Source organism: Aythya fuligula, chromosome 21 (genome assembly GCF_009819795.1).
Source record: "Aythya fuligula isolate bAytFul2 chromosome 21, bAytFul2.pri, whole genome shotgun sequence".
Taxonomy (NCBI): Eukaryota; Metazoa; Chordata; class Aves; order Anseriformes; family Anatidae; genus Aythya; species Aythya fuligula.
Window position 1 is genome coordinate 5,523,050 of NC_045579.1, and position 10,911 is coordinate 5,533,960.

General features: G+C 60.9%; 1 protein-coding gene across 1 annotated transcript; it reads left to right on the forward strand.

The window, feature by feature from the left end:
* The first annotated feature begins 2,104 nt into the window (after positions 1 to 2,104).
* On the forward strand, positions 2,105 to 6,890 carry PERM1 (PPARGC1 and ESRR induced regulator, muscle 1). The gene is made up of 3 exons (XM_032201686.1): positions 2,105 to 3,998; positions 4,801 to 4,917; positions 6,758 to 6,890. Exons 1-3 carry the CDS (start codon positions 2,105 to 2,107, stop codon positions 6,835 to 6,837), a joined length of 2,091 nt encoding a protein of 696 aa, XP_032057577.1. The 3' UTR covers positions 6,838 to 6,890.
* The last annotated feature ends 4,021 nt before the right edge of the window (positions 6,891 to 10,911 follow it).

The window sequence follows — 10,911 nt, forward strand, 5'->3', positions numbered from 1 at the left end:
TCCTGCCAGTTTTCCCTTTATGCTGGGAATAACGAACGTGGGGGGCCATAAAGAGGGGTTTTGTGCGCCCCCGCTTTCCCTGCCAGCTCCCTTCTCCATGCCCTTGATCCTGGCTCCTTCTCCTCCGCCGTGTCCTGCGCCGCCGTGCAGAGAGAGGCCTCATCTGCTGCTTTATTTCAGTCCCGTCTCTAATTACAGCTTGACATTAGTTATTTATATAACGCCCTCAGTGCCCAAACGGGCAGGGAGCGCCGGGGCAGCTCGGCAGGTGGCATCCGCCGCGCACCGTGTGCTCCAGAGGTGCCAGCATCCCCTGCAGCATCCCCAAACCCCTCGGAGACCTCAAACCAGGCATCCCCGAGCAGCACGGGGCCGGGCACGCGGCGCCAGGAGGAAATTGGAGACGGTCCCGCTGGATGTCCCTCATGCACGGCCCCCGCCTCGCCCCTGAGGTCCCCGCCGCGCCTTTGGGGTCACCCTAAAGGAAAGCAGGGAAGCGCTAGCAGATGTGCAATCCCCCAAAGGACGGCGTGTGGGCTTCGCCCGGCCAGCTAAACAAACACTTGGATGCCTCTCGCGCTGAGGCTTGTTTGCTTCTCCCAAGCTGGGGCGGAACATGTGGCGGGGTGTGTGCCGTTCCTGTTGGCTTTGGGCGTGCGGCCGCCCCGGCGCTGGGTTTCGCCGTGACACCGATAACGCCGCCCGCCCGCTGCTGGCTTCCAGTTCCGCCTCGCTGCGCCTGCCGCTTTCATGTGCGCTGCTGCGGTTTGCGAGGCAGGGTTTAAAGGTTCCTCTGACTAACCCCCGGCTGCCGGGCTCAAAGGGAAGGAAGCGGCTGCAGCCAAGAAAAGGAAGCCAGTCGGTTTCCCTCCTGCGTCTGCGAGCGCGTGTGAGGGGGAGCGGGAGCAGGGCGTAGCCAGATCCGAAATGAGATAGGACAGGAAGGCAGCGGAGCTCTTCCCTTCCATATTTTCTCGCCTTGACAAGCTCCCCGCGTGCGTCAGCCCGCGGGATAAGGAAAGGAAGCGTGGCCCGGTCGAGCTCCAGCTGGGAACGCCGCGGGGCCATGCAGTGCGTGACGGCAGCCACGAAGGGGAGCTTCCTCCCCGTGGGACGGGCAGCTGGGGCAGGGCAGATAGTTCTGGCCCCCTGGGACATGGGGCTGGCAGGAGCTGGGGGTTATTTCTGGCTCCGGGAGCTATTCCTGGCCCTGGTTGCTGACCCACGGGTGGTTTTTCCCCCCGTGCCGTGCTCGCCCCCAGGATCCCACCGAGGCTCCCGTGTCCTTTCCGGGATGCCCAGCCCACGGAGCACCCCCAGGAAGATGTGGTGCGGGTATCAGGAGTGGTCCTGGAGAACACGGAGAGTGCAGGGTGGAAATGAGCCCGTTGCCACCCTCGCCTCTGCCCCATCAGCTTCTAAATATGGGTCTGCCCTCCCCGAACCCATCACCCTCGAGGCTCAGGTGACACCCGGGGCTATTTTTAGCAGGTGAATGGAGCTGTGCTGCAGCCCAGCTCTCTGCCCCCGTCAAGGGTACGGCATCATGTTGTGCCGGGAGGATGTTCCAGCCTGGCTCTTTGAATGGCTCCGCCACCGGCTGAGGCTGTGGCACAGGTAGGATGCGGCTTTGGGGGCTTTCTGCTTCTCCTCCTGCTGCCGGGTCCCCCCCCTGCTGGCTTTGGGCTCTGCTGCAGCTCCCTCCCCAAAACCCAGGGGTAAGGAAGGGCTTGCTGAAATCCTGCGTGGGCTGCGCTGCGTGCCACCTTCGTGCATGGCACGGGGTCAGCAGGAAGGAGAATAAATCCTCCACTTTTCACCTGGGTTGTAGGAAAAGGGCGTGCGAGATGCAATGGTGCCGTGGTGCTGAGCAGAGGCGACCCCCAAAACAGCCCTGAGCGGGGTGGTCATGGCAATCCCCACCCCAGCAATACCTCTCCCACGGGGTCTGCCATGAGGCACGCTCATCTTCCACAGATTTCACCCAAAAAAAGCACGGATGGTAGGGGCAAGGGGCAGGGGGCATGCACCACGGTGGCTGCTGGTGCCCCCTCCTCACGCCCCGCTCTCTCCGGCCCCTTCCCCTTGCTTTGCCGCTGCAGGCATGGATGACTTCGAGTACAGCATCCAGCTGAACGACAGGGACTGGGCTGAATTCTTCCAGGCGGCCGAGGAATGCAATCTATTGCCGGCCTCCCTGGCCACGGCGGAGGAGCAGTGTCTCAGTGACATTGAGCAAGGGGACGGCGTGCCCGCTCCGCGCAGCGCCAGCGCGGACGGGGAGCTGGCAGCGAGGCCGGGCAGAGGGCCAGGGGCTGGCAGGGCGAGCTGCTCCCCACGTGGGGTGCCCGGGGCGGACGAGGACGAAGCGGACCCGTGCTCAGCAGGCAGCTTTCCGCGTGGGAGCGACCAGCCCGGCCGCCCGCTGCCCGCTCCCATGCCCAGCGCGCAGGGGACGCAGCCGCCCCGTCCCCCCGCGGCCGACAGCATCCCGGGGCAGGACGCGGCATGCGAGGGGGCAGCGCCACAGACGGCATCGGGGGAAGGAGCCACGACCACCACCAGCAGCAGCAGTGGGGTCATGGAGCCTGCTGGCCACCCCGCTGCACCCCGAGCCCCTGCGCACGGAGGGGAAGCCGGGGGGGAGCAGCCCCGTGGAAGCCCGGTGGCGGCACAAGGGGGTGCCCCGGATGTTTTGGCGAGGAAAAGTCTTAGCGCAGCTGCCTGCGTGGAGCCTGGGGTGCAGGGACCCGCTCCCAACCTCCCCCCCAGCCCTGCCCCGGAGGCTGCTCCCAGCTGCCCGGCTCGGCCCCCAGAAATTGGGCAGAAAACGGGGCCGGAGCCCAGCTCCCCGGAGGTGGTGAGACCCAAGGTGCCAGCACAGACGAGGAAGAGCCGTAAGCAGCGTGGTGCCGGTGCCTCCGAGGTGACCCCGGGGGACAGGGAGCCAGCGGGGACCCCGGCACAGGGCAGCGGGGCACCCACCAGGGCACCATCGTCCTCCCCGCTGACCTCGAGGAAGAGCAAAGGGAAGGAGAAGGCGGCCAAGCCGGCACCCGTGCGGCTGGGGAGCGAGGAGGCGGCGGAGAGCAAGCGGCCAGCAACGAGCCCTGGCACGGATGAGGGAGACGTGCCCGCGAGCATCCCCCCGAGGCAGAAGGTGAAGGAGCCGGGGGCACAGTCCCCGGGGAAGACGAGGGCCCCCAAGCTCCCTAAGGCAGGCCAGGCAGGGGGCTCGGGCGTGCGCGACGACGTGCCGCTGATTCTTACCACCGCAGCCCCAGACCCTCCGGGAGAGGCGTGCCGGGAGGGGAAGGCTCTCCGTCCCCAAAGCGTGGCAGTTCCTGCAGGAAATGCTGCCGGGGGGGGCCCTGGGGAGCCTGCAGCCGAGCCCCCCGTGGAGGTGAGCCCCCCAGGCTCTGCAGCAGGGGGCTGCGCAAGGGCAAACTCGCTGGATGTGACTTGGCCCGAGATGTACGACTATTTGTTCTGTGACTCCCAAGGGGAAGAAGAAGCCATGGGGAACTCGGTGGAGGGCGAGAAAACACCCTTGGAAAGGGAAATGTCCTTGCCTGAACTGTATGAATATTTTTTCAATGAACCTGAAGGAAACAGGAAAAAAGTCAAGGGTAAAGAGAGGAAGCGAAAGAAGTTCAGCAGCTTGGACCACGATCAGCAGAAAGAGGAACCCGACCTGGCGCTGGCCAAAGAGCCCCAGGCTGCCACGGTCCCGGAGCTGTACGAACACTTCTTTCCCGACAGGCCTCGGAACAGGGGGGGCTGGCGGGGGCTTATCTTCACCACGCCAGCCTCCGAGGTGAAGAAAGCCGTGGGGGCTTTGAGATCCTTCCTACAAAAGCCGATGAACCTCGGCGGAGGCCAAGTGCCGGTGCCGCCGGCTTTGGCGCGGAGAGGATCCGGAGAGCCGCTCGCCCTCGTGCCGCTGAGAAGAGGCCAGGCACAACCCCAGGCTTTGGACATGGCCCTTGCCCTGAGAGGTAAAGCACCGTGACCCCGTGCTCTGCTCGTGATGCTCGTGGTGCTGCTGGCCCCGCGGGAAGGATGGGGACCCGGGGGAGGTTTGGGCACGGCCGGCTTTGCTCTGAGCGTGCTTGCAGCGGGGTGACGGGCTGGCCACAAGTCCCTGCCCTACCCGGTGTGGCTGTCCCCTCCTCGTGCCATCCCACCGAACCGTGTAGTTGTGTTTTTTTGGCAAGGGGATGGGAGGGGAAAGAGCAAAATCAGGGCCATGAGATAAGGCAGTGGCTGCCGAGCTGCAGGCTGGTGAGGTTGGGTCGCTGATTGACCTCATATTGGTGGGGGAAAAATGAATTGGTGGGGGAAAAAAGTGTGCACGGGGGGGGGAACACATCCAGCTGAAGGTGAGGGGGGCTTAAAAACACGTGCTGAGATTTGCAAAGCGCCCTCCAGAGACCCCAAGGGCTTCCTGAGCACGGGGGCAGGTCAGAGGGATGGGGGGGAAAGGCAGAGCGGGTCCGGCCGCCAGGACAGCCGGCGTGTTTGTCTTCGAGCTTACGCGGGGCTTAGAGCCGCGGCGCCTCCCGTTAATATCCAAACCAAACACCGAGTGACTCATCCCCGGGGGCGCCTCAAAACAGAGCTCCCAGGCTGTTTGCACAGAGCGAAAAAAAAAAAAATAACACACACAAAAAAAAACCCTTTGCCACCATGGTAGCTAATTAATAAGCCGGCTTTAATTAAACGCCTGATCAAATAAACACGGGAGCGAAAACGGCCGACTTCTGCCAGGCGTCCTGAAGCTTGCTCTCGTCCCCGCAGGGATACCCGAGGCCCCGCTGCCGCTGACCCACAAGGACATGTGCCTCGTCTTCTGCGCCTTCGCCTCCTGGGCGGTGAAAACCTCCGACCTGCAGGCTCCGGACGCCTGGAAAACCAGTGCGTGAGGCATGGGGCTGGGGGAGGACCTGGAGGGCAGGGATGCTGAAGGACCCCATGGTGCCAGCAGGGAAATGCGGATGTTTTCCTGTTTTTGCAGAGTCCTGCTGCTTTTTAACACGCCCTGTAGGAGTGTTAGTTTTGAGTCCTGCTTGCTTAGGGTCTTTCTCTTTGCACCGTGCCTGCTGCCTTCAGCTGAGCCTGGCTTTATCCTCGCTCCATCCAGGCTCAGTTAGGGAGCAGTGTGGGGTTTTGGGGGTGGGAGCGGCTTTTTTAGGGTCTGTGCTTTCAAGGAGCATCACCACGACCTCATGTATGCACATTTATTGCTCAGCTGGAAGAAGCACATGCATTTTTATCGTGTGCCATAAAGAGATGATCTTTTTCCCAAATACCACCCCAGTTGGTGCATTGACCCTGCCAGCTCCTCCACCACCCCCACGAGCGCCCCAAAACACAACCAGCACCGAGCACAACCCTCGGGCCCCCTCTCCAGCCACAGCCAAGCTGGTGGCGAAGCAAGAAGGGGCAGCACGCAGGAGGTGGCACCGAGGAGCAGGGCACGGGGCCAGCGCCGCCCATGGGCTCTCCGGGGAGGAATGTTCCCCACGAAGGTCAGGCAGGAAGCTGACACCCCGGGGCTGAGAATAGCCCCTTAGCTAAGGTTGCTCCGCGCAGCAATCACAAGGAGCTCTTGGCCTGCTCTTCGTTGCCTTCTTAGTACGAGGCAGAGGCGGCCGAGGGGGTGCGGGAAGCAGGACGCGGCCCCGTGCCATGGGGTTGCGTAAGGCAGCGTGCGAGGGGCTTTGGCTGGGCAGAGAGCGGGGCAGGATGACCTCTCCCAGGAGCCAAGTTGAAAACCTGCCCCAGAGGCTCAGAGGAGAGCCTCATTCTGCTTGCTTTCTCCCTGAGGTCTTGTTTGGAGCCTCGCGTTTATTTTTTTTTTTGATTTGGAATCTGGGGTATTTTCTGCTTCGGGCTGGGATCAGGATGTCAGCAGATAATAGCCCACAAAAGAAAAAAAAAAATAGATTTCTTGGCATCTTCCCGGTCTGAATAGTAGAAAAAAAGGGAATGCCCTGAAGCTCTGGTGAGGTTCCCTGCTGTGAGCTTCTCGTCCAAGACCAGACATCTAGCTGTAGACCACCACCCAGCCAGGCAGGCGGAGATGTTTCATCACCCTTTTCCCTGGTCCGTCCCAAAAGATCCTTCCTTTCCAGAAGGTCCTTCCTTCCCGAAACACCCTTAACTTCCCCAAAGGTCCTTCTCTTCCCCAAATGTCCTTCCCTCCAGCCACCCAGCAGCTGGCCTCTCCTGGGGCACGCAGTGCTGCTGGGGAGGGATGGGAGCCCTGCGTGAGCAACACCTCCCGCAGCAGGACCTGCACCAAGGTAAGGCTGCCGCCTTCAACATCTCGGCGTAGCTGGCCCCAGGAGATGAGATTTTCTTCCAGAAGTGCATTTTTTTCTTGATAATCCCATCCATAAATGGCCACAAGCCACGCCAGACGCAACCACCATCAGGAGACCCACACCTCGTGTCGTTCCTTAGCGCTCAGTCCCCAGACGTCTCAGCCAACCCGTGCAGTCTGCGTGCTCTTTCCCTCCAAAACCAGCCATTTCTTGGGAAAACGGCGTGCCCAAACTGCAGGAAGAAATGTCCTCGGGGCCGAAAGCACCGGGAATAACCCAGCGTGGTGGGGACGAGGCGCAAGGATAGGAGTGGAAGGACCCCCTTGGCGCATGGGCAGTGGCTTGTGACCTTCACGTCGCAAGGAGGATATTTTGGGTCGGGAATAAGGCTCACCGTGGGACCATGATGTTTTTGTTTTTTTTTGCAGTGTTCCTGGCGAGCTTTGGCACGCTGTCTGCCATCCGCTACTTCCGACGGCAGGCCAGAGAAGGACGCCCGCGGACCTAACCCCGGCGCACGCCGGAGGTGCTCCCCCCGGGACGGGCGAGGACGGAGGAGGCAGGGGCCAGGCACCTCGTCCTCGGGCAGCCTGGGAAGCCTGGACCCCGGCACCGAGACTTCTCTGGACCCATCCCCAAAAGGGACAGGGTGTCACAGGAAGCAGGATCCTTCCCGTGACGGTCGCTGGCAATACGGTAGGCGGTTTGTACCTGTACTGGACACAAGAGGAGCCTGGCGTGGGCTGGCTCGGTTCGTTCTTTGCACACTTCTTGCATCCTCGTGCCATCTGCTAGGAGTAGTCACCGTGTGCTGCTCGTCCGGCCTCCCCGCTCAGCTCACCTGGGGGCTGGAGGGAGCAGCAGAGGGAGGAGGGAGCCAAAGAAGCCAGGAGAAGGGCTTCGTGTCCTGCAAAAGGGTTTGGGGGGGAGAGGAGAGAGCTGGGGAGGAGCTGTCTGTGCCCCAGCTAAGCAGATGCCGCAGCGAGGGGACGGAGGAGAGCAGGGAGAGGGGCTGAGCTCAGGGAAGAGCCCTGGCAAGGACAGGAGCTTGTTGGAGAGGACACGGGACGCAGGCACTTGGCCAGCCAAGGGTCTAGGTGTTCCCCTTGGGGCCTCTGCTGCCTCCCGTGCTAGGAACATGAAGCGGGAGGGGATGGAGGGTGAGCGTGGGGCTTTGTGGGGCAGCGGGGTGAAACCTGGCAGAGAAAAACGGGGTGGAAAACACTGAGGAGGTGGTTTGGTTTCTTCCCTGTCTCGAGTGCCTTCCTGGGACCCAAGGGCATTATTCGTGAGGGTTTTCTGCACTCCCAAGTCTGGCAATAGCACAACCGTGAGATTTGTTAAGCGCTTAGGGACCAGACCCACAAAGGTACCGGGGGGAAACGTGCCCCAAATGCCTGTGTGGGTCTGCCTGTGAGCTTTGTAGGAGCAGCAAGGAGAAACAGAAGGCGAGGTTGGGCTCTCTCCTCGTGATGCAGAGTGCCATGCAATTTTAATGTGTGTGGGGTTGCACTTCAGACCATGTATTATTGCAGATAAGGGAGCACGCTGTGGTTGCACAGTGAGGCACGTAGCAGTAGGTGGTAAGAGGGATGTGCAGGCTCTATATGGACTACAGTAGCTGTACGTTGAGTAGGAAGAGTTTTGTGGAGGAAGAGAACATATTTAATATGCTGACAGCTTCTAATAAAGATCTATCCCATTTAACACCTCGGCGTGCCTTCCTCTGTCTGCATCGTCCCCGCGTGGAACTGTTGAAGGAGGGTTGGGTTTTAAAGGGTGAGAAATCAAATTATAGCAGGTGTGTTGGCATAAAAGTGTAGGAGAGGATGGGGAGCCCTGGAGGACAGAGCACTCAGGGTGCTGGGCTGCTTCTCCTGCCCTTTGGCTGCTCCCCAGGGCCTTTCCCTGAGCACTCTCCGTGCCCACGAGCACCGGGGCGAGCATGGGGGGCGCAGGGCAGCAGCCCCCAGGTCTGCTCCATCCTTCCCTGCACAGCCTGGCACTGCAGCCCTGGAAGTCCTGCCGAGCAGCCCTCGCTCGCAGGAGCACGGCAGGCAGAGGGGAGGGGGAAAAGCTCCCATATGCTCAATTTTACTGTTTATCCAGCCATAATCCATTAAGCGCTCCCCGCGAGCTCAGCGGCAGGTGGAAACGCAGCAGCCCCGGCGTGGCGGGTGGGTAATGGGGGAACAGCTGGAGGAAGCGGGCGATTCCTTTCTGCAGGGCTTTCCTGGGAGACCAAGTGACACGGAGCTGAGCAAAGCAGAAAAAGGGCAGAGGAGGGCAGCAGACAGGCTTGCTGAAGGGAAGGGGGCCCTGGGACCGCCAGCCCTCCTCTCATCCTGCACAGCTCCTCCTGCAGACGGAAGATCTCAGTGGAAGCTGAACCACAAACAGGCACTGCTGGCTCCTTGCTGGGTTTGAAGTTTTCAGATTTTTGTGTTTTCTAGCCTTGCCACACAAGCCTGGAAGAAATAATGTTTTCCCTTCGCTTTGCAGGTGCAGGAACTGTTTAGTTTCCCTCCCAGCTTGCGCAGCGCTCCCAGGGGCAGTGCTGGCAGCTAATAAAGGCTCGTGCCAGAAATCACCAAAAGTAACACTGGGCAAAATGGCTGGGAAAGCTGCCCTGCTTTGTCTCAGTGGTGCAAATTTGGCCCGGAGATCTCAGTGGATCTGGTCCTTCAGAGCTTGGGCTTGGAGAAACAAATGCGCCCTGGCACCTCCCCATGCACGAGTCACCGAAGACGCCAGATTATCCAGCAGGTCACAGGTGCATTTCACACTCCTTTTGTTCTCCGCTGGCAGAAGCGGATGAAATGAATATTTCAGAAGACGGATGTTTTCAGTCCACTGCAGATGCAAAGGGAAATCCTGCAAGAGGCTCGTTGGTAGCAGCTCTGGGAGCGTCTGCTGTGCTCGTTCAAGCAGCAGCGTCTCCGGTGTCCTTCAAGGAAACCAGCACGGGCTTGCCTGCAGTTTTAACGCTTGGTTAATTCTCTGACCTTTTAAGCTCTCTCCTCTCTCCACGGCCAGGTCAGCCTGCTTGTATCTCTCCCCGGAGGGAGCAGCCAGAAGCTCACCATCTTTTGCAACAGCAGCGGCCACCACAATAGAAACGACCTTTTCGGAGCATCCTCGCGGCGGCGGCGAGGCTGTTTGCACTTCGCTGAAGAAAACGTCAGGGCCGGCAGCGGGAGCCGTGCCATCCCACCCCGCTTCCTCGCCTCGCACGTAGCTCCCACATCTGACACCTCGTCGTGCCAAGCAGATGAAAAAGTCAGGCAGGTGCACGCTCCTGGGCCGCCGCGGCACACCATGCGCTGCCCTGCCACGCGCGCCGGAGCCGGGGAGGGCAGGGCTCTGTGCCTCTCCCCCCTCTCCTGCAGCCAGAGCAGCTCCTGGTATTTATTTATTCATTTATTTATTTATTTTTGCCTCACCTTCTCAGCAATGAAACCAGAGCACAGCTTCCTGCGGGCATTTCTGCTGGGGCGTTTCTGCGTCATTGCCATCCTCTCGCGGGACATCAGAGGGATGTCTGCGGGCTGCTGGTGCCAGCCCTGGATGGCTGCAGCGGGGCTGGCATTGCCTTTTTGCCCCCTCCTTGCTCGCAGAGACAGCAGGGCCAGGACGAGGCACTGGGGTGGGCTCCTGGTGAGGATCCCCGGGGGAGCTGCGCATCGCCGAGGTCCCTGCTTGGAGGCAGCGCTCTCTTCCCAGGGGTTCCCACACCTCGAGGGGGGACACAACACCCAATTCACGGCTTTTAGCATTAGTGAGGGAGTCGAGATTGTCTGTCACAGGGAAATCTGTCGGCAGTGAATGTCACCTTGTGTTGTGACCCGCTCCTGGGTCAGCATCCCAGTGGGAAACCTTCAGGAAAACCCAAGGCCACCAAACCCAACGGCTCAACGGGGAAGCTGGGCTGCGGAGCTCAGGTGGGAGTCTCGACCGGTCTGATGCTCGTGGGGCTGGTTTGGAAACACTTTAGGGCTTGTATAAGCACATAAATTGTTCTGCAATAATGGTGCCAGCCTGGGAAAGCTGTATGGCCTTATGAGAGAGGATAAATAGAGGGAGACCAGGGAGAAGAGCTATTTGTAGGGGACCCAACCCCAGCTGGGAAGGGGAATAAGCCAAACTCCTTTGTAGGCAGGGGCTGTGCAAGCATTTCAGTGGCAGTTTGCCATCATAATCCTTAGTTGCTATGGGGTAGCAGGGAAGAAGGAGCAGGGAGCAGGTCTCCGTGAGCAGCTGGACAAAGGTGGGACACTGGGGTCCTGCCCACGCCCCCAGCCCAGCTCTCCATCGGTGCAAGCCCTCAACAGTGCCCGTGTGCTGAGGGCAGGCTCGTTTTGTGGCCCCAAAACGCTGCCCAGCAGCACGGCGGGGCCAGGGCCAGGCCATTCCTCAGGTGCCCGAGGCATGAACACAGTCCAGGACCCGAAATCAGAGCCGCGCACACCCCGGCAGGTGCGCATGGAGGCGGTGCTGGAGGCGTGAGAAATGAGCAGCCTGCACGGCCAAAGGGCAGCGCTTGGAAGGGACAAATTTAGCCCCGAGGTAGCTGGGGAGAGCT

What these genes read in the sequence shown, in the direction of transcription:
- PERM1 (XM_032201686.1), top strand. Translation starts at nt 2,105, where the DNA reads ATGGATGACTTCGAGTACAGCATCCAGCTGAACGACAGGGACTGGGCT. An exon ending in CATGGCCCTTGCCCTGAGAG is followed by an intron (nt 3,999 to 4,800) that starts GTAAAGCACCGT and finishes TCGTCCCCGCAG; the next exon opens with GGATACCCGAGGCCCCGCTG. An exon ending in TCCGGACGCCTGGAAAACCA is followed by an intron (nt 4,918 to 6,757) that starts GTGCGTGAGGCA and finishes TTTTTTTTGCAG; the next exon opens with TGTTCCTGGCGAGCTTTGGC.